Source organism: Pseudorasbora parva, chromosome 12 (genome assembly GCF_024679245.1).
Source record: "Pseudorasbora parva isolate DD20220531a chromosome 12, ASM2467924v1, whole genome shotgun sequence".
NCBI classification, from domain to species: domain Eukaryota; kingdom Metazoa; phylum Chordata; class Actinopteri; order Cypriniformes; family Gobionidae; genus Pseudorasbora; species Pseudorasbora parva.
In genome coordinates, this window is record NC_090183.1 from 28,172,219 (window position 1) to 28,195,751 (window position 23,533).

Below are 23,533 nucleotides of genomic sequence, written 5' to 3' on the forward strand. Positions count from 1 at the left end.
CGCAGCAATGGAAATCAAGCTTACTGCAAAATAAAACAACAGTACAATCTCAAGAGTTTTATTTTCTCAGAGTCATAAAGGCTTCACCTGAAGAGGTTTCAAATTTAGAGGGTGACAATGTGGCATAATAAACAATAGGAACTTTCTGTTTACATGATGATGATGGCTCAGGAAGTTAAAACAAACACTATACAATAATATATTTTGCTAACTAGGTTACTGGGCTGTCAATTGATTAACATGTTTAATATATATCTTCCATCTAAAGCTGTCTTTAAATTGCTCTGATGGTAGGAAAGGAAAATTCCTTATTGCAAAATGAATGTACAGGCCAGGGGCCATGATTAATTGTGCTACATTTTAATTGCACCTTTAAAAAATTCAACCAAACTAAATTAACATGTAAAATTGACGTCCCCAGTTGCATTTTCATTAATAATAATGTTTTTTGTGCTCCTTAAACTTTAAAGTTGCTTGTCATTTTTATGAATAATGTAATCATAAAGTTACCCTTTAAAATGTACCCTCTGTATTTGTATCTTGTTCTTAGGTGACTGTTCAAATGTCAAGTGCTGTGCTATCAAATGCAAACTTCCATTCCCCCAATTCAATTCTCGGCATAACAAAGCCTTCCAGGCAGACTGAATCAAAGGAATACGATGAAGTATTTGCCACCTGCCTCATTGGATATTAATCAATTACCAAGGTTACCAAGTTAAACGAATTTCATACAGGAGGCTATAATAGAGGCCTCAAAAAGGACAATTGGTCTTGCTTCATTGTGCTGGTGCAGCTCTGTATAATTACATTTAATGTGCCCTGTCAGACCCCGTGTCAGTGCAACAATTACCTTTAACATTACACATTCCATTTCCACTGCACCCCATGGTCGAAAGACAATTTGAGCTTGGGGTTTTTAGAACCATGCAGCTCACAAGTGTAATGATTGCTTTATCATGACTAGTCTTAAGACAATGTAAGGAAAATGTACATGTACTCCTAATGCAAAGTTTAAATATAGGAGGTTCAGTGTCAGTATAAGAGTGTCCATGATAAAAAAATAAGAATCATAATTTTTTTAAATAAATGTTTTAAAATGTACTTTTACTATCAAATGTTTTTTTTTTTTAATTTTCTATTTTTTTAAGAAAATAAATTAATACTGTTATGCATTTCTTTTGAACTTTCTATTTATAAAAGAATCCTAAAAAAAATGTAACATAGCAGTAAAAAAATTAAGCAGTACAACTGTTTTCAAAATTAATATTAATGAAATGTAGCTTGAGCTCCAAATTAGCATATTTCTGAAGGATCCTGTGACACTAAAGACTAAAGTAATGGATGCTGAAAAATCAGTTTGAAAGCTTATCAAAATAGAAAGCAGATATTTCAAATTTAATCTTATTTCACAATTTATGTTTTTACTGATTTTACAGATTTTTTATCAAATAAATGCAGTCTGGATAAAAATCGTATAGACCTCAACTCTAAAAAAGTTAGTGTATCAAAGTTTTTGGGGAGTCGCACCACATGACATTTTAACCTTACTAAAAAAACAGAGGAGCAAATCTAAGATACTGGAGGAGGCACGCATTGCTGGACACTATACATTGTTGTAACTGCATTTTTTATGCCTTTTCCCATAACCACCTGGGGCAATATTGTACAGCCTCTGATTTTGATATTGACCAGTGGCTGGCCATTAAACACTTTACTAAAAATATAATCATGATAGATAGCAATACAACAGACCTGCATGCTTCACTGAGGGTAAAAGCGTGTAACATTTGTACCCTGTAGCACCACAACAAATTTGAAAGTTCTTGCAAACTGTGTGACCTGGCACAAAGCTACCACTTCAGTTTGTTATTTGCCATGAATGTAGGTCAATATTGCCAAAAATGTTTTGATGTCTTTTGAATTGAATTTGGTGGTGATGCTGTTGCCATGGTGCAAATGCATAGACCATTCAGCGATTCATTCAAAGAGTGCACAGAGAGGCTTACGTGTCTTCCACTAACATATTGCCTGTTAAGCTGAAAATAAAGAATTCTAGACATTAGCACAGAATGTTCCACAATGTATTGAGTGGCTAAAAAACAAACCATTTACAGTTCAAGCGGATGAACTTATAGTTATATTTGACAACGCTACAAAGAGGACATGTGGGAAATAACATGTAAAATTCACTGACACATATGTACAGATGATCATGACTCATAAAAAGAGTGTTGCTCGGTGTTGCACTTACTTGAGTTACTGGCACGGCCTCTGCCTCTACTTTATTATTTACCTCCAGGGAGTTCCTGGGGGCCGTGTCTAGCTGAGTCTTGCAATCCATTGACCTGGGGGTGTGACATAAGAAATGCATGTTCAAAAAAGGTGCTACATACTTATTCATAGTTTTCATGTGACATGAAAATACCTTACATATAAACCTTTATAATGATGCATACTACAGGCAAGCAGATGAACCAAGAATACAAATGCAACACATGGTTTTTCATTACCATTAAGAGTGCTGAGTTTATATTCTCACATATATTCAAGACATTTTAACCTGACTACAAACAAGAGGTGCAAATCGAAGGTACTATAAAGTATATTTGGTTTAATTTCAGTTTTAACACCTTTTCCCATTTCAACCTGGCGCAATATTATACAACCTCATATGTTGATATTGACCAGTGGCTGACCAATAAATACTTTACCAACAATCTACTCATGATCGATAGCAATACAACAGACCTGCATGATTCATTGAGGGTAAAAGCGTTTATTTAGTCTAAAAGATATGAACAACTGGCACTAAGATCTGGAGGGCAAAATATCAATAGAACTGCAGCACAGGCCTGTCAATTTTCCATCTGTTTCAAGCCATTAATATTTAGATTACCTCTCAAAAGAAGAACAAAAATTCTGGGCACGTGTGATCCCAACACGATCTCATGGTCATGCGTATAAATAGTACAAGTGTGAAATCTCGTGGAATGGATATGCAAATGCTACGCAGTTTTTTGCGTGCATATAATACGCACTTAATGCCTATTGCCGTATTGCCGTATTTCATTCACTAAACAGCGGTACATTCTAAAACACTTAACATGAAAAACACTTAAAATGCCTTAATGTACTTAAACAGTGATATTAAAAGATCTAAGTCAGTGTACACATGCATACATTTTCATATTTTTTATTATTTTTATTTTTATTTTAGAGCAGCGACTTACCACACAAATTCGCCAGAATTTTTTGATGAACGTCTTCTCTCAAGTTTCCACTTTCTGCTACCATTTCGCTCTGGGTGTGGGTTGAGTTCTTCCCATTTGTCCAGTGAAGATGGAACTGCTACTGTGAACAAAATGAGGCCATATCATTTGACAGCGATATATTATCATAATGCAACCTAAATAAAACACAAACACCAAAGTTTGAGGCCTTTGCAGCACACACATTTAACGATACAGAAGTAGTAGTGCTCTTCTTGATGAAAAAAAGTACTATTCGTTCTACTCAGTTAATCCCATATACCATCTGATTTCCCTTGACTGATTTGCAAGATTTGTCACCTGGCATAATAGCCCTTCACTTTAGCTGTGTGGCACTTAATACCTGAGTCCAATGAAATTTTTTCAGGAGTGCGGGAACAGGGTATATTTTGTTCAACATCCACTTGGATCAGCTCCGTTTCATCTGGCTTTTTCCTGTACGGTGTGCCCTTAGAAGAAAGAGGGCTCTTCCTGTCTTTGCTGTGTCTTCTCTCACCAGGCTCACTCAGATCCAGCAGGTCCAGTGAGGAGGAAAGTACTGGACAAAGGCAACAAAAAGAAAATAAATACCATCCACTTTTATTTGTCTTCCTGCTCCAGAAGGTTCATTGGTTCTGAAAGTGTGGCATTGAATTAAATAAATAAAAGGCATTTTTCCTGCTCTGATTTTAGCTCTCTGCTCTGAACGCTCTGTTTGAAGGGATGTGTCTGCTGTGAGACTTCAGTGTAAATGCCCACTGTTGTGTTTGGCTAGCCACAATATAAATAAGAAATTTGTTGACTATAATGGGAGTTTTGGTTAGAGAACAGAAATCAGTCACTGATTAACTAGCGCAGTATAATTGACATCTCCAGTGATGGCAAAGGAGGCGTTCTGGGAACCATTTTTCTATAAATAAATTACCGGTAAATCACAGTTTAAATATTAACTATCAAAGTTTAATTATCACATATTATTATATTATTTTCCTTCTAAGAGAAACAACGTGAAGTTGGATGTTTAGCCACTGGTTTGATTTACTGACACATACACAAAGATCTAACTACATGAATCATTACATATCAGAAATCACGGGTCACAGATCAGGCATTAGAATTAACACAGTCACTGTTCGTGTGTACATGTCTTTTTGTAAATTTACCAAAGAATCCACAGTGAACCTACTACAGTGGCATGTGCAATTTGGTGGGCGGGGCTAAACAGGCAGTGATGTAGAAGCAGGCGTTGATCATATTCTTTTACATGTTTAGCTACACTATTATGTAATAAAGTGGCACAATCCACATCATGTCGATATGGCAGAATAGCTTCAATATAAGCTGTTTTTAGAATAATGAGAAAGTTTTGAGTTCCGAAATGTACAGGATGTTTTTATAGTACAATGACCTCTTACAGGTGCTGGTCATATCATTAGAAAATCATCTAAAGTTGATTTAATTCACTAATTCCATTCAAAAAGTGAAACTTGTGTTTTATATTCATTCATTACACACAGACTGATATATTTCATATGGTTATTTCTTTTAATTTTGATGATTATAACTGACAACTAAGGAAAATACCAAATTCAGTATCAGAAAATTAAACACCTGCAAGTGCAAAGGCCTTTAAATGGTCTCTCAGTTTAGGCTACACAATCATGGGGAAGACTGCTGACTTAACAGTTGTTCAAAAGACGACCATTGACACCTTGCACAAGGAGGGCAAGACACAAAAGGTCATTGCCAAAGAGGCTGGCTGTTCACAGAGCTCTGTGTCCAAGGACATGAATATAAAGGTGAAGGGAAGGAAAATATGTTTTAAAAAAGTGTACAAGCAATAGGGATAACTGCACCCTGGAGAGAACTGTGAAACAAAACCCATTCAAAAATGTAGGGGAGATTTACAAAGCGTGGACTGCAGCTGGACCGTGCTTCAAGAACCACTACGCACAGACGTATGCAAGACATGGATTTCAGCGGTCGCATTACTTGGTTCAAGGCACTCTTGAGCAACAGACAGCGTTGAAAGCATTTAGCCTGGGCTAAAGATAAAAAGTATTGCTGAGTGGTCCAAAGTTATGTTCTCTGATTAAATTAAATTTTGCATTTCCTTTGGAAATCAGAGTCCCAGAGTCTGGATGAAGAAAGGAGAGGCACACAATCCACGTTGCTTGAGGTCCAGTGCAAAGTTCCCACAGTCAGTGATGGTTTGGGGTGCCATGTCAACTGCTGGTGTTGGTCCACTGTGTTTTCTGAGGTCCAAGGTCAACACAGCCATATACCAGGACATTTTAGAGCACTTCATGCTTCCTGCTGCTGACCAACTTTATGGAGATGCAGATTTAATCTTCCAACAGGACTTGGCACCTGCACACAGTGCCAAAGCAACCAGTACCTGGTTTAAGGACCACGGTATCCCTGTTCTTAATTGGCCAGCAAACTCACCTGACCTTAACCCAATAGAAAACCTATGTGGTATTGTGAAGAGGAAGATGTGATATGGAAAGGAACCTGCAGTCACAGGTTGCTCACAGACTGTAAATAGCGGGAGGGAATATTCGCTTTTAAGAGTTTATTATCGAGGTAGAAGAATGCATAAAAAATCTCTCATCCTTTTATCTATCCCCTTTTGTCTTCAATAAATGGAAAAACTCTACCATCTGAGAGCAAAGTCTCATTTGTGCATTACAAATAAATTGTAAACTAGCAAGTTTTTGCTCAGTTTCACATTAGTGCATAAACCAAAAGTTTTAAAAGAAAGAAAAAAAACATAAAATAAGACATTTTTGCTTAGTTATTGCTCTAGGCACTTATCTACCTGCATGGACAGAGCAATAAAAGACAGCAGGCAGTTCTGACAGCTCAGGGGCCTGTGTCAAATAATCTTTGATGTTGCATGTTCCTCTCCAAGAGAACAAAGAGCGTTTGATATAGTGTATATATGCTTTATCAAGAACACCCTCTACAGAACGCTGTGTTCCGCTGCAGAAGATGAAGGTTTGTGAAGAATGTATTCATTCAATATTCAGAAGGAATGTAGTCAGCTTTTCTATTTAGGTGAGATTAAAGCATAAAACTTTAAGATGGTTGAATTCCCCATTATAGAGTATTTGAACATTAAGAACATACACTACAGACATATTCTACAGCTTCTACCGAATTTCTGTTACATTGTACCCATCTGGCTTGCAGAACAGAAGTCTTTATAACCAGGTATTAGACAAAATGTCCAGTACTGCATACTATAGATGCCAGCATAGAGGATACATGATCCAAGCCTTGAGGGCTTGACAGCACACCTTCCGAAATCTGGCACAAACATCAGAGCTGAAACCAGGTTAACACCACATGCTTTTGTGTCTGAAGACCACACAATTACCAGCCTGCACAAGCACTGCACCTGCATGAGCGTCAAAGAAAGAAGTATAGGAGTCCTGACGCCTTGATAATATGATAGTCTGAATTTTTTTTTAAACCAAGGCAAGTTGAGATTTTTTGTATTGCTAAAATGAAACATGAATCAAAAGCTCACTCAGGAGAATCTGCCAGAAAATAATAATTTAATTCAGGGGCATTCCTTTGAAAGATTACAGCAGTTCCCATTAAAGACCTGAATATAAATTTCTATAATCAGCTCCATTCCTGTTATAGGCAGACACTGCATTAAAAATCGTGGTGTTCCTCTAATCATTCAAATTTCTCTTACATTTTGGTTCAAGAAATGTGGTTTAATCGAGCATTAAAAGTTTACAATAATATTAATAAACATTATGCAAAAATATTTAAGTGGTACCAACAAGAAACTATGGGCCCTATCATACACCTGGCTCAATGCAACGATTGTTTTTTGCTAGTTTCAGCCAGACACAGTTATCATTTCATGTCCAGCGCCATGTTGTTTAAATATCAAATGCACTTGTGCTCATATGTACGCACATCGACATGCTGTTCTGAAAACAAGGTGTGTTCAGGCGCATTGGCACGTTGCTATTTTGAGTCAACTGAAACAACTGTGCATTGACCGACCAAAACTTGGGTCTAAATTCAATGGCGCAGTATTTTTTGTTATATATTATATTATTATGTTATATATTATATTAGTAATATGCACCTATAACGCGTGTAAACTCTGCTCATTACATACAGGGACAGGCAGCAGCAGCAGCACAAAAATATTTTTAAATATTAAAAATAAAAGGATTCCTTTCTGGAGAAGTATTCAGTTTTTTTGCTCGCAAATTCTGCCAAGTAAATAGCGAATCTGCCATAGTGCAAGTGCAACAAGCTTTTAAAGGGAATGGGCGAGCCAAAACACGCTCATGCTTCATTAAGATACTAGGTACAACCCTTTTAGACCATGTGCCTGGCACGTAGACTGTTTTCTCGTTGTTAAACTAGCCAAAGAGGATTCGGAAATGCCCTAAGTGCACATGCACCAGACCATGCACTCGGATCATTAAAATAGGGCCCTATGACTTTAATTCAGTGTTTACTTGGCAATTTACTCTGGCTTCACATTTCAAGTCAGGCACTTACATCCTCAACTGCACATAAATCAATAACTGGCACTTTTACTATTTGTTTGACAGACTGAAAATCTTTTATACTGTGAATTATGTACTTTATGACATTTTGGTTGAAGAAAGTTCTGCCTGGTTTTTTCTGAACCTCAATATGCATTCCGTTCAGAGACACAGTAGCCTAATTAGCAGACTGCTGCTTTATTACAACCCAATCGAAAGATCCTCCAAACGTAATCTGTTGGTAAATTGAATATGCTGTTTTCTACAATAAGAACAAGATACTCTATAGGGAGTAGGAGTGGAGGTCTGAATTGCTTTGTGGTGTAGGCAAGACAGTATTCAAGTGAAATAAATAGTTTTACCCAGTTTTACTTGCTCAGTCTCTCAGTGTGAACTTCACGTAATACAGCTGTCATGCAGTAAGAGGCCGCTTACGTCTTCATTTAGTAATGTGTCAGCTCTGCTAATCAGTGGTGAAGATGTATATAATGCAGAGGACTTGTGAGGAATTAATTAGGTATAAACGTAAACATGATGAGCACTATCTTGTGTATGCAGCCACCATTGAGGTTTGCCATGTTAATGGCTACACAAAAAAAAAAAAATCATACATTTGTCTGAACAGTGGCATTAAAGTTACATTTTGTATAGTTTGATAAAGCAACAGTACGCATGTCTTTTGTTTAATCATCATTTACATAATTATACGAAGTAAATGTCTTGACTGAATTAAAATGATCTATTTAAGCTTAATAAAGTCCCTTTTAAAGTCATTCAACTGCAGTTATCTTGGTTACGCCACCAGGCAGCTATTTCAAGTCATTCAAGTACATCTATTTGAATCCATTTGAATTTCAATCAGGAATAACATTGAACGACACTAGTATGGTAAATTGTGCTTTTTTTGTTCAAATCATGCATAAAACTGTATTTTTAGGCTGGTCCATTTCTAGTTTCCATGGAGTGCTACGATTTCTCCTATTTATTTTTGCCCAAGTAGCTTATACCTGCTGGGAAGAAGGTGCAAACATTTTTTTTCACTGTATGGCTACACTATTGTTTAAAAGAGTGAGAGTGGGTATGGTTTTTGAAAGGAGTCTCTAATGCTCAACAAGGCTACATTTATTTGATGCAAAAAAATATAGTACAAACAGTTATACTGTAAAATATTTATACAATTTAAAATGTAATTTATACTTTTGATGGCAAAGCAGAATTTTCAGCAGCCATTACTCCAGTTACTCCACTTATCACATTTGAATATGGTGGTGCTGCTTAAATTTTTTGTGGAAAAAAATATTTTAGCCTGGATTTATTATCAGGATTATCAGGATTATCAGGATTAGCCTGACAAGCCAGACCCACATCAAGATATTTGTTCTGGAAACTCACCACTGGGGCTCATTCCGAGGGGCGGGATAAACGGTTGTCTTTCAAACTCCCTATGCACAGTGTGCACGCAATTGGATAGCGCTACAACCAACCAGAGCAACGAAGATGAAGCAGAGCTAGTTGACAGATTAAACTTTCGCCGTATCCGGTCGGTAAAACTCAGAACACATCTTCCCTTCTTAAGAATGACTTCAGTGCCGTTCTTTGTTCTTTTCTCAGAGAAAAGCTTAACTCCAAGTCTTCCAGAGTCGCGGTCAAAGCTGATTCGAAAGACCGCCGTCACCAGTTTCTGTGTTTACTAGTAGCACGCAAGCGCAACTCGGCCGTCATTATGTTAAGCCCCGCCCACGGATTCTATACACGATGTGATTGGCCCGACCCGAGTTTGGCTTTTACAGCTCAGAAGTGTAATGAGAGTTGCTAGACGACATTCGCGACAGAGTAGATTTGCTGCCGCTCTGGTCTATCTATAGGCTAGTGATACATCTCTTTTGGCATTATTTGATAAATGGTTAAAAGAACATAATTTATTATTTTATGAAATAAGATTTCATAATAGTGGCTAAAAGACTTTGCTGTTGCTTTCAATTTAATGCATCCTTGTTTAAATAAAAGCATTAAAGGGGTCATATAATGCCATTTTTGTACAAGTTAATATGATTATTTAGTATAAATGAAAACTTTGTAATATACTTTAATAAAAAATTCTATTCAGTGTGAAGCGTTTCTTAGACAACAGGAGAAAGATTGACATCGCGAGTCTGTCAGGACACATCTGTGCAAGTTCAACCGTATCAATTCGATATATCAGATATATCAACATCAAAATGACTGCTGTGTTCATTATTACACCCAAGAACAGAACACCACAATCACTTAGACGCCATTCTGCTCCAGCGTATCCACAATGGCGGACAGCTTGTACTCACTCAGGGCAGGTCTGAGCTGAAACGCTGCTGTCAATCAACCAGAGGTGGACAGTAACTAAGTACATTTACTTGAGTATTGTACTTACTGTAAGTAAATTTGTATCTGTACTTTACTTGTGTATTATGTTTTCTGGAAACTTTTACTTCACTACATTTGAAAGACAAATATCTTACTTTTTACTCCACTACATTTCTATCTAGGTGGAAAATCGTTTCTGTAGCAGCTCTGAAAGTCGGTGGATGATTTTTTTCCTTCTTTAAAAGTTTTTTTGTTGTTGTTGTTGCATACAGTCTATCAGTAATCACTCTTATATAGGGGCATATACATTTTCCCAACTTTTTTTGAACACTGATCAGTTCATTGCAAAATGGAAGAAGACGGTTCTTAGGCACAAGTGTGTGTACCCATAGCCATACTTTGAAAGTATGTTACAGTAAAACAAAAAATCAATATTAGTTTAGTTGGCATACACTTGGTGCATGTCTTATAAAATATTTAAAATATAAACGTCTGGAAGAAAGATTAAAGTTGGGATCAGAAGTGTATCAGTGTATTGGATCTGTGCATTCGGCCTTAAAGTGACAGCAGCTTTGAAAAGAGCTTTGTAACTTATATACAAGTATTTAAATGAGTTTAAGTTAGTCGTATGCTAGTATGTCGGATGGAGCATCACTGACTGGCTTTAACCATGATGACAGTGTGCATTTATACAACAATAATAAAATAATGCATTGGCATAAAAAAGGAAATTTACTTTTGATACTTAAGTACTTTTGAAAACAAATACTTCTGTACTTTTACTTGAGTACATTTTTTTTTACTGTTTTTACAACTTTGACTTGTAACGGAGTAATATTTGACCAGTAGTACTTTTACTTTTACTCAAGTAATGAAGTTGTGTACTTTGTCCACCTCTGCAATCAACAGTCACACATCGAACGGCTTGATTTCAGACAGGTGTAAACATATAAGGAAGTTAAAAAAAACACTTGATGGATTTTTATCATTATAGGATGGTTGTGTACAGGCACTGCCAACACACATTGCTGTATAATCAACTTGTAAAAGTGCATGTACCATTATATGACCCCTTTAATTTAAAGCTGCAGTCCGTAAGATTTACCTCTTTGTCGCCTTCTCTGTTTGAAACCTGCAATTGTAATTATTTGTGTAATTATCGTTTTTATGTGGGTTGTGCATCTGCTTGGCTCCTCAGCGCAGAAGGATCTAATGTTTTGAGGAGTATGTGCGGCGTGTTGTCAGTCAGCGCACTGGTGTGGATACTGTACTTCGGAATCTTGAAAGTGAGACCAAAAAATTATTTTCACCAGAAAATGTCCTCTGAACAAGTAAGTAACATATCTACCACTTTTGTTCTGACCAACTGAGAAAAAAAGCATTACAATAAATTGTATTTAATATGTAGTGTGTCCCTGAAGATTTCAATTTCCGTACAGTGTAATCTTTTGCTTTTGACTACGGGTGAATCTCCAGTTGTCACTAATAATTGTCGTTTGTACCTTGGAATACAATCCCCCATCAAAATGATACATTTAATTATTCCAGCTGATGTGAGAAAAGGCCACCTGCAGCATCCCCACATGAACCGCGGCATGCTCGAATTTCTCGCATAAATCCACCAGTACCAATCAAATTATAATACATAATTACAAGGGTACTGTTGTGAATTGGGCTGGGGTAGGGAGGTAGTTTTAAACACTGGCTGTTATGTACTTGCTCAAAAATATATATTGGATACTTTTTAACCAATAAAAAAATATGGACTGCAGCTTTAAATAACCAAAATCTTACTGACCTCAAACATTTTAATGTTATTAATATTATATTTTAGATTTATAAAATCTAATTAATCTGCTATGCTTGTTGATTTGGTTCTTAAAAATCAGATTGCAAATGTTGCTAAAATGTCATAATTAGTATAGCATAATAGCATAGTGCAGTGGAGTAGCATAATTGTTGAGAAAGTACAGGAAGGTCACTATCTCTGGTACCTGCTGTGTTGGAGGTTACTGGGCGGGCAGCTCCATCACACTTGGTCTCGCAGAGGAAATCATCGATGGAAGGGCTCAGCAAGGGACGGCTCTCTTGTTGTTCGCTCACCAGCTGAAAAATCAAGCAGAAGTGTGCGATAAGATCTACATTAATGCACTTGTCCACCTCTTGTATTGCTTGAGTTGCAGCCAGCCTCCATTGCACCATGACCATCTCTGCGTGTGATTGGTAATTCTGATAGTCACCACCCTTCCAGCTGCTCCCTATTTACAGAACTGGAGATGACAATTCTCACCTTGCCCCCCTCTGACAAACGTCCCTAGCCTGAGGATGTTTCTCTGTCCCTTTATCACTTAAACAGGGAGAAAGAAGATCAGTAAAATCACAAATAGTAGCTATGTGCTGTGCTTGTTTTCCCATTTCAGAGAACATAGTAATCGTATATGAATATAATTATGACAAGGTGTGAGACTGCCTTTATAAAGACCCCATCAGTGTGCGCTATGTGACAGAATGTGTGTACGTTCTCTTGAGAGACTGGCAAAGAGGTGGCTTTGTGTCTAACAGAATGGGAAAAAAACACATCAATCATCATCTGGTAGTTCTCATAGTGTTCATTCAGCCATGCCACAGTCTCATCGGAGGAGAGCACTTTTGTGGGCAGTGGATGGCTACAGCAAATCTGCATCTTCAGCCGTAACTACCACTCTTTTGAAAATGTAATCCTTTAGTCAGGAGAGAGCCACACATTTACAACATTAAAGAGGTTCCTGATGCCTAATCTGTGTCCTCAATGTGGATACATTTCTTATTTGTGTGTCCATACTGGGTTTTCACCAGGAGTGTAGCTAGACACTTTTGGGAACAAGTGGTATAATTTTACTGATAAATCCTTGAGAAGATCCTCCAAAAAGAGACCATATTGGGGCCTGATAAACAGGATAATCTATTGGATTTGATAATCTCCATTGTTTACATAATTTAAGATACAACGCTTATCACACCAGCTGAAGCAACCATTTCTAATCATACTGTATACATCCCCCCGCCCTTAAAATAATCCTCCCTTCTCTATCTTTTTTTTGTTGTTGCAGATTTGCTCATGTGACAGGAACTAGCTATCAAGCTAAAACTTGCTTTATTTAACAATTTCTTCATGTCTGTGAAGCGCTTCCAGAATGCCGGCTTACCATTCACGTGAGCACCACAATGCATGCGCACGAGGCGTTCTGCCATAGAACTATAGGCACTGTTTACACTACGTCGACAGCGAGTCTGACACGGACTAGAAGAAATAGTTAAATAAAATTGTTATTTTGTTTGTTTTTTTATGCATAAACATAATTCTCATTGCTTCATAAAATTAAGGTTGACCCACTGGAGTCACATGGACTATTTAACAATGTATTTACTACCTTCCTGGGCCTTGAAAGTGTTAATTAAATTGCTGTCTAATGAGGAGTTAGAGAGCCCTTTCATCAGAAATATCTTAATTTGTGTTCTGAAGATGAATGAAGGTCTTGTGGGTTTGGAACGACACAAGGGTTAGTAATTAATGACAGAATTTACATTTGAACTAACCCTTTAACTTATCAAACTACAAAAAAAAGAAGTTTAAAGTAATTTAAGTTGAAATGACATCCAAGTTGATTGTAAAAATTTTTTTATACAGTGGCAGAGCTTATTTGATCAAAAATACAGATAAAATAGATAATATGAATTATTATTAGACTAAAATTCAAAATTCAAAAAGCTTTTTCTATTTTAATTTATTTGAAAATGTTATTTATTCCTGTAATTCCTGCAAAGCTGAGTCACGTGATCCTTTAGAAATCATTCTAATATGCTGAGTTGGACCTCAAGAAACATTTATTTTTGTCATCAATAATGAATTCATTACAAATGCCTTGTACTTTTCATCAAATGAATGCATCCTTGCAAAACAAAATTACACATTTCTTAAAAAAATATTTTAAAAATCTTTTTGCCTCCAACCTTTTGAACAGTAGTGCATTTGTAGCTTACAGTTAAGAACTAGGCTGTAGATAATAAATTGAACGCATGATGAAAGCATTGCATTAATGCTATACGCAACTGAACTCAAGAGAAAGTAAATATATACTGCTGGTGGTAAAATAGCACCCATGTAATTTCATGTCACATTCGCATGTCATATATGAACTTAACAACAACAGATGCTTCAAACAACGCTGCCTAAATTAATAGACTGTGTAAAAATGTGTGCTAATCATTTAAAGCTAACTGAAAAGAACTATAAATTGAAAACTCTGACCTTATCAAGACTGGCTTAATTAAGGGCTCTTGCATTTTCCCTCAGATTTCTTTTTAATTTGTCCGGGGCTTAAACAAGACCATAGAGACAACGTCCAGAAGGAATTAATTTAGAGGACATTAATTTATGGACATTGAAAAACAAATTAATTTATAATAACGAAAAATGAATGATGCTATGAACAAAAAAAAAAAAAAAAACTGTGCTTGGCCATTTTTCCGGTGTATTTATACTAGCCATTATATGAGGGTTTTGTGATTGCTATATGTACAGTAGCTTGACAGAAGCTTTGAAAAAAATACTGAATATTCATGAATAACACAAGCCGTGTATGTTGGCCAGAGCGCTTGGGAGAATATTCCTGTTGTGAGAGTCTGTGCCAGTATGCTGACCCAGCAGTCTTAATTGGGTTGCACAGACAACTCTGGCTCTGCTGGTGTCAGGGAGGAGATTTATTTCTTTGCTGGCTGTAATGCCTGATGTTACCCGAGCTGAACTCCCGCTGTTACAACACCTTGTACATTTTTGATGAAAGAAAAAGATGGCACTCTGTCTTCTGTTGTCTTTGCCTTCAAATGCAGAAAGTTGAGATTTGCTGATCAGCAAGCATTTGAACATTTTAAAGTGTCAGGATGGGTTATGTAACAGCATCTACTGTTCTGATGTTTTATCACTATAGGTGAGCTGGATTTGGAGCTCACTTTTATTTTGCCTCTCTTAGCCTTAAAGCATAACTTTCTCCCTTGTGAATGCCAGCAGAATATGGGCCATAATTGGCTGGCAGGGGTTGGGTGTACATTATTTTGTATATTATATATATATATATATATATATATATATATATATATATATATATATATATAATACTTCAGGCACAAATTGGTTGCTGACATTAGTATGGGTTAGAGGACAAACCTCATTTCTGTAATTAGAGCAGATAAATACAGTCATACTGCAGAACAGTTTGACTTCTTTATTGACTGTTTGATTAGCAATCTGGTATGGCAAGCCGTTGTTGGCTTTTAATCATTCACAGGATATGACTTCTTGATATAAATGAATTAAAATGGTTAAATAGTGCTTAAAATGCGAATAGTTAAAAAGTTTATTTTTGATATCAGGAATTAGATTTCTACTAAAATGTTATTATTGATATCAGCAATGATGTCATCATACTCGCAGAAATCGAATTGTTGACTCTCTAGTAACAATCACATTTATTACATCAGAAATTAAGATTGTCACTAGTGGCAGTCAAATTATTTATATAATTTGTTTAAATTTTTACTAATAGCAATTTGATTGCTGATATAAAGAATATATATTAGAATTAATAACAACATAATTATTGATATAAAAAATTAAGGTTTTAACTAGTAAGCATTTTATTTCTGATATATGAAATTGTAATTTTAACTAGTAAGAAATAAATTATTGATATCAATTCATTTGAATGGTGACATTTAACTAGTAAAATACAATTACTGATATCAAAAATTATAGTTTTTACTAGTTGAAATGTAATTCTTGATATCAGTGGTGACTATGGAAAGCTGTTTTGACTTTAATTCATTCACAGGATATGAACTCTTGATATCAAAAATGTTTATTAGTTAAAATGCTAATTCTTGATATCAACAATCGAATTTCAACTAAAAAAAATACTCTTCTTGATATCACTGTATTTATATGCATTGTATTTTCACTAGTGGAATGTCACCATAAGCTGGTATCTTCCTGATATCTACAATCAACATTTCTGATATCAAAAATTGCCACTAGGGACAATGTTAATATCTGATTTCATGAATGTGATTGCTACTAGTAAGAAAGCCATTTTAGATTGGCATTTCAACAGTGAAAATAGCCTGCAAGTTTTTACTAGTTCACATTTGATTTTGATATCAAGAATTAGCATTTTAACTTGTGAAAATTGAATTGTTGATAATATCAAGAATTAACATTTTTTAAAAATGGAAATGTAATTCCTGATATCGAAAATTGCCATTAGCCTACCAGTCCTGATATCAAGAATTAGCATTTTAATTAGTGGAAATTCAATTCCCGATATCACCAATTCATATCGTGGGAATGAATAAAAGTAAAAATGGCTTGCCATAATATGGCTGATAGCGATTTCCTGGGCTGTTCTTTCTGAGAGAAGGAGACACCTGTCCCCTGTCTACATTTGATGTGTCAGTCATAGGCCCTACACTCACATACGATCAAGAAGACTACTTATTAAAGTTTTCTATAAAATGTTAATTCGTTATTAAATTATTATTACATTATTATTTTAAAAGGGGTTGCGCCATATTATTTGAGAGAATCCCGTTTAAACCCAAGGGAAGGTCTGCCAATTCCACCATGCAGTTGAAACATAATTTGTATGAATTAAAATTTCTTTTAACATTTAAAAACAGACATTTTAAAATTCCACAGTTTTGTTGTATTCTAAAAAACTGACTCAATAATGCACAACATTGGAATCTGAACATTTAAACAACAACAACAAGTAATTTTAATTAAAAAAATTATACGTTTCAACCACTTGGTGGAATTGGCAGACGTTCCCTTGGGCGCGAGTAAAAACGTTCACAAGTATAAAAATGCGACTATAATGCATGTAAGTGAGTTTGAATTGATATTTTATGTCGCTATACAATGGTTACACACTTAAGTCTGATAGTGTTTATATATTTGTAAGACTGGCCAAAAAAAAAAATGGCAAGGAAAACTAACTTTTTTGCACTCCGAGAGCACCCTCGAGGTCGGCAGCATTTCCGTTGTGTTGTGGTGATTCTGTTGTGCTGTGGCTCGTTTCAGTTGTGTTGTGGCGATTTCGTTGTGTTGTGGTTTAATTAAGTGCTGCACTAACGTTACTGGGTCACCGTAAATACGAAGACCGCCCAGTCAAATTTTGAAAGCTATGAGATCGTAATCACGACTTCAGAAATTGGAAGTACATTTCCGGTAGCACAAGAAGGCAGCATCATTCCAAACACATAGGCCTAACCTGCAATCGTATTCAGAAGAAACAGAGAAAAGCAGAGAAAGCCTCCAAAGACGGTAAGTTGTGTTTTTGGCTCGTTGACATATCTAAAAAGATGTAAGCTTTTTCTTATGTTTTGGATTATTGTGGCATGCATGTACTTTGGCCATTATCACTCGAATTCTTCTTAAATTATTTTACACTTGACACATTACAGTAATTTGGTCTTTTTAGGTTTATTACAACATGGCTCCAAAACAAGTCAAAGATGCCAAAAAAGATTGTCTCTGAGGAGCATAATTTCTCTCTTGAATCTATCAGTTTTTTTAATTGGTTGAATCATGAATACTTTAACAACGATTCTTGTCGCCAACTACTGATATTATAGACAAGTAACTTAGATGTCTTTATCTTTTCGGGTGTTTTATTTAATTTAAACCTTTCAGTACAATATTAAGAACTTAAAAAAAATCTGCGTACATTTTGAACCCTTATAAACGTGCCTATAGTTTCTCTGCAATCTGTTCCTACTTTACAGTCAAAAAAAATAAAAAAAATAATAATAATACATTGAAAGTGTGTTGTATAAGTGTGAGGCTCCCTATTAATTCAAACAATGAATATTGCAACATCAGATTCAGCCAAGACTTGAACATCAAGGTCACATAGTTTGGCTTTAATTAGGATTTGATTATTCATGAAAAGCATAATGTTCTATTCTGAGATCCATTTAGCTTCTATCCCATCTTGCTATTACTACATTTAGCCCCATGAATTAGGGATGATAACAATTTGTTGTCTATCGATTAATTGTAGAGTATTGATAGTCGAATAAGCATGGTCATCAAAGCGTGTGCAGCAGACAAATGTGAAAAAACAAAGGCGTAGTGCCATAGTTACATATTCTAAATATATTAATGTCTTTAAGCCGTGCAATGGATTAAGTAGGCTAACTGTTTATTTAAAAATTAAATTAAGCAAGGGTACAAAAACCCAAATAAGTGATTTTATTGAACATAAGAACCACTTACTTGTGTAAAGCCATAATAAAAAAATATAGAATAAACAACAAGTTATAATGTCATTGTGGAAGAGGGGTGGTCTTCTAGAGCTGGTCCAGCTGTGCACTCCTTTTCTATGGCGGATGGTAAATCAAGACCTGAGTGATCAGACCAATCCACTCCAGCTGTAAAACAATGTCCGATTGGTCTTTACACATTGTCCCTACCCACTATACCCCCCCCACCTACCACACCTGAGATCCAAACTGTGTCCGGAATCAATCTCTATACCCTCATTTACTATTCCCAACATTAGTCTACCAATATAGTTCACTTGAGAGAGGTAAATAAAACAAGTGAATTTGGACATTGAGTGTTTTGGAAGAACTGGCAGCTCCAGTAATAATGAAAAGATATTTCTTAAACTCTGTCATGCAAACTATGTATTAACTTAATTAAACAATTTAATAATCAGTTAAAAATGTATGTATACCAGTATCATATTGAGCTGTACATTGGACCACTGGTTTGGAAAATTAATGGATGGATGATTCAACTGCAGGAACTGAAACGCTCAGTTTCAGTCAATCTCTCGTCAATCTTGAGTACCTATAGAGTAGTATTGCATCCTTCATATCTCCGAAAAGTCTTTAGTTTTATTATATTTATAAAAGAAATATAGACTGTACCGAGTCTTTCCGGAAAAAAACGAGCGTCTGGAGGTGTATCGTGTGGGCGGAGCTAAAGAATGACGAGTGCGCACAAAGCAGTGATGTTCTCAAGCGTGGAGAAGAAAACGCTACCCTAAATAAACCATGGCTATCAATCAGATTCAACTAATACAGATATGATCCAGAATCAGATCTGGAGGCTGAAATAAATTGAACAGGAGAAGCAACAACATCAGGACGTCCGTCTCTGTGGTATGTACTGTATTTAGTGGCCTGTCAACATTTGTGTGTGTTTACTCGCAGTTTATGAGGACATGATTCGGTTTATGGACTATTGTATGCAACTAAACCTTAGCAGTAGCAAGCAAAACGGTTTTGCATGTCAGACCAGTGTAACGTTATACATAGAACAACAATGGAGTAACGTTAGCGCATTTGAATGACGAAGCACGCTTTGTGAGAACGCTAGGTTTATGTTTGGGTGGTTTTACAATAAACAAACTGACACCTATAGTGGTCAGCTAAACAAATGTATTTAAACACACACCATAGATCGCATGCTCCATTGATAAATTAACTAACGTTATACATGATCGTGTTGTTTACTAATGTTTACTTACGCCAACAACATAGACATTTGAAGCAGTTTTACTCACTGCCTGCTTCCAAAGCAGGACTGAACCTTTATCGCTGGGACCGCTCCGTCAAAAACACACTTCTTTGGTAACTGTTGATTTGGTGAAGTCCTGTGACAGCAGTGACCGTGGAGATCAACTTTTGCGACACGACCGAAGCGATGTTGTGAAGCTTCCCGTCATTTCTGCGTTCAAATCGGTTCAAATGCAGCTCTCCTTCCTGGAATGCTATGCAGCTGCGTTAAAGTCGTTTGATGTAACCCATAGGAATAAAGTGGAGCGCGGCATGACAGAAGTATTCACGGACGAGTGGATCTGCTGAGAGCAGTGTTTATGGGCATTTGCTCTCTCGCTCTAGTCACGCGCTTGCCCACCCTTCCGGGAGAAGAGTCCGTACGGCCCATACAAGGACCTTCCGCTCTATCGACGTCAAGCCGACCCATACTCGAAAAAAACTCTCCGAAACTTGTGAGAAACCAGAAGGAGTATTTTTGACACAGAAATGTCCAACATTAGTTTTTGAAACTTTGTCTATGTTTAGGATGGGAATCCAAGTCTTTAACAGTGTAAAAAGCTCAGCATGCATGAAACAGCAGGGTATTGGGGGCGATTTTGGATTTTGATCTATAGCTTTAGCCAAGCAGCATGTCATGTCACTCCGTGATCTAAGCATCGTCTGTGTTGTGTCTGCATGGGCTCGTTCGTGACAATTTGCTATAAATAAAGGTGTGCAATCTACACTCACCTAAAGATTCACACCGGTTCAATTTCTCATTAATGCATTTATCTAATCAACCAATCAAATGGCAGTTGCTTCAATGCATTTAGGGTTGTGGTCCTGGTCAAGAAAATCTCCTGAACTCCAAACTGAATGTCAGAATGGGATAGAAAGGTGATTTGAGCCATTTTGAGTGTGGTTGTTGGTGCCAGACATGCCGGTCTGAGTACAATCTGCTTATTTACTAGGATTTTCACGCACAACCATATCTAGGGTTTACAAAGAATGGTGTGGAAAGGGAAAAACATCCAGTATGCGGCAGACCCGTTGGCAAAAATGCCTTGTTCAGAGGTCAGAGGAGAATGGGCTGACTGATTCAAGCTGATAGAAGAGCAACTTTGACTAAAATAACCACTCGTTACAACCGAGGTATGCAGCAAAGCATTTGTGAAGCCACAACACGCACAACCTTGAGGCGGATGGGCTACAACAGCAGAAAACCCCACCAGGTACCACTCACCTCCACTACAAATAGGAAAAAGAGGCTACAATTTGCATGAGCTCAACAAAATTGGACAGTTGATGACTGGAAAAATGTTTCCTGGTCTGATGAGTCTCGATTTCTGTTGAGACATTCAGATGGTAGAGTCAGAATTTGGCATAAACAGAATGAGAACATGGATCCATCATGCCTTGTTACCACTGTGAAGGCTGGTGGTGGTGGTGTAATGTTGTGGGGGATGTTTTCTTGGCACACTTTAGGCCCCTTAGTGCCAATTGGGCATCATTTAAATGCCACGGCCTACCTCAGCATTGTTTCAGAGTATGTCCAGGTTGTAATTTACTATGTGTCCTTTTATTACAACCTGTACCCATCCTCTGATAATGCACCATGCCACAAAGCTCGAATCATTTCAAATTGGTTTCTTGAACATGACCAGTCACCAGATCTCAACCCAAAAGAGCATCTTTGGGATGTGGTGGAATGGGAGCTTCGTGCCCTGGATGTGCATCCCACAAATCTCCATCAACTGCAAGATGCTATCCTATCAATATGGGCCAACATTTCTAAAGAATGCTTTCAGCACCTTGTTGAATCTATGCCACGTAGAATTAAGGCAGTTCTGAAGGGGAAAGGGGGTCAAACACAGTATTATTATGGTGTTCCTAATAATCCGTTAGGTGAGTGTATTTGGTTTACTAATGGTTTGCGAAATTACAAACAAAAGTGTGGCACAAAAGCAATTGTGTGTGCTGTTTACATGCGTGTCAGTGGTCTTTTTATATACAAATATTTGTTGTAGTTTAGTCTCTAACTGAAACAAATATGCTTGTTATATTACACTATACTAGTTGAGACCTTTCATCAATATATGACACAATTCCATCAATGTACAATGGTTTTACAGATCACATTTTCATAAATAAATAAAAATTAAAAAAAAGTTTTACACTATGAAAATAGAGCTTCTAATATGTAAGTAAATTTAAAAGCACTTGTTAAGTGATGGTCATATTCCCTCACTTTAAAGCCAAGCTTCTAGCTTTCAATTACCGGAATTTATGTAAATTGACTTTCCTACAGTGAATGCTGATTACCCTTCCTAGATACTGAACATTTTACAGTAATTGTGAAACAGAATAAACTCACTAATTGGTAATGCAAGAAAAATTATGTTGATGGACTTCAGGAATTTCTTATCTATATAAATATTATAGTTTCCCCCCGTGCTCCTTAGCTATGCTTTATCATTTTGTACCTCTTCACTTGTGTCTTAGTGTTTGTGCCAGAGGGCATATCCTGAATTATGTCATGGAAAACTTCAACTAATTGTGTCACGTGGGCTTAGCTCCTGGTGGTAACTCCAAGATATTGTTGTCAAGGGAACCTGGAGCCAGTTTAGCTAGCGGGAGTCTTAAGGGGGAGAGTTAGGGAGATAAGTTGAGGGAGGTAAAAGCTCATCTGAGGCAATTATTAGTGTTATAAATAACCACATGAACGTACACAAATACATTATGTATGAAGAAATGATTTTCAAAGGTATTGGCTTTTAAAAACCTACACTATTTTATCTCCAGTGATACATTGTGTGTGAGGCCTGTATAATTTACTGTATAATTAATATGATATTGGAACCGAGTGTTTATGTAACACAAGCATGGTTGATCGTTTGGTCAAATATTGAAAGTATAGGTAAAATATACTTTCTAAATATACAAGGACGCCTGGTTCTCGTGTCTTATATATGGGTTTCTTATACATTATAGATACGTCTTGTCATTTTCTCATCCATTATATGTTATCCACCACTTAATCGTGATATTTTATTGATATAAGATAAACGTTGAGGTTATAATATTCAGGAACAGTATTTAAAATAAATTTTAACCACTTTTGGTTTACCTGCCTTAGAAATGTCAAACAAATTAGTTTTTTTTTAAACATGGTGAAAAAAAACTGTACCTCGTTGACATAGCGACAACACTGTCTTCTCTAATGCAGCTCAATCAGGCCTCATCCCCTTTTTTTGCGTATTTAGTGGCAGTGGGTTATTTAAATGTGTAACATTGTGTGTAAGATTTTGAAAAATCGTGTTGTAGTCCAAACAGGGCCATTTGTATTAGTTCTTGAAAAGAGGATTCTATTAGATGAAATATCTCCCTTTGGAGTGGATCTTTTGCTCAAAATGCAACATTACACACTAACTAAAGTTAAAAAAGTGGAAAAGCATAATAGGACCAATAGTAAAACACTGCTTCCTGTCATTCATTCAGTGTTCCTGGGAAATTATAAAATATTTCTCTTTAGTTAGTCAGTCTTGCCGGTAAGTTCTGCAGTTTTTTTTAAAGGTGATTGCGGGTGTTTAAATCCACAGTGTTCAATTGTTTAGGGACACCGAGACTAAGAAGTGATAATTTGATATTATATTAGGCTTTTTGTCAATATCCGAATTTAACCGAATGACACCCAAATAAACTTTGCCGATTAAATCAACTTCTCATTTGGACCATTAGTTGTTTTACAAGACTGAAGTTACTACAGGTTCCACATTGTGTTAAATAGGTCAGTATTGATCTGATAACACTGGCATCAGTATTGACAAGACTTTACAC

General features: G+C 36.4%; 1 protein-coding gene across 5 annotated transcripts in view; it reads right to left on the minus strand.

Annotated features, from left to right (window-relative positions):
* The window catches only part of pex5la (peroxisomal biogenesis factor 5-like a), a 104,339-nt gene that overhangs the window by 23,189 nt on the left and 57,617 nt on the right, over positions 1 to 23,533 (minus strand). For 2 of the 5 annotated variants that reach the window (XM_067459703.1, XM_067459699.1), the window contains 5 exons: positions 12,109 to 12,220; positions 3,613 to 3,807; positions 3,231 to 3,351; positions 2,252 to 2,345; positions 2,007 to 2,036 (listed from right to left, as the gene is read on the minus strand). In XM_067459703.1, the coding sequence (XP_067315804.1) occupies positions 2,007 to 2,036; positions 2,252 to 2,345; positions 3,231 to 3,351; positions 3,613 to 3,807; positions 12,109 to 12,220 (552 nt within the window). Of the gene's footprint in view, positions 1 to 2,006; positions 2,037 to 2,251; positions 2,346 to 3,230; positions 3,352 to 3,612; positions 3,808 to 12,108; positions 12,221 to 17,144; positions 17,413 to 23,533 lie in introns of those variants that run through there. The other 3 variants (XM_067459702.1, XM_067459700.1, XM_067459701.1) reach the window with 3 other exon arrangements.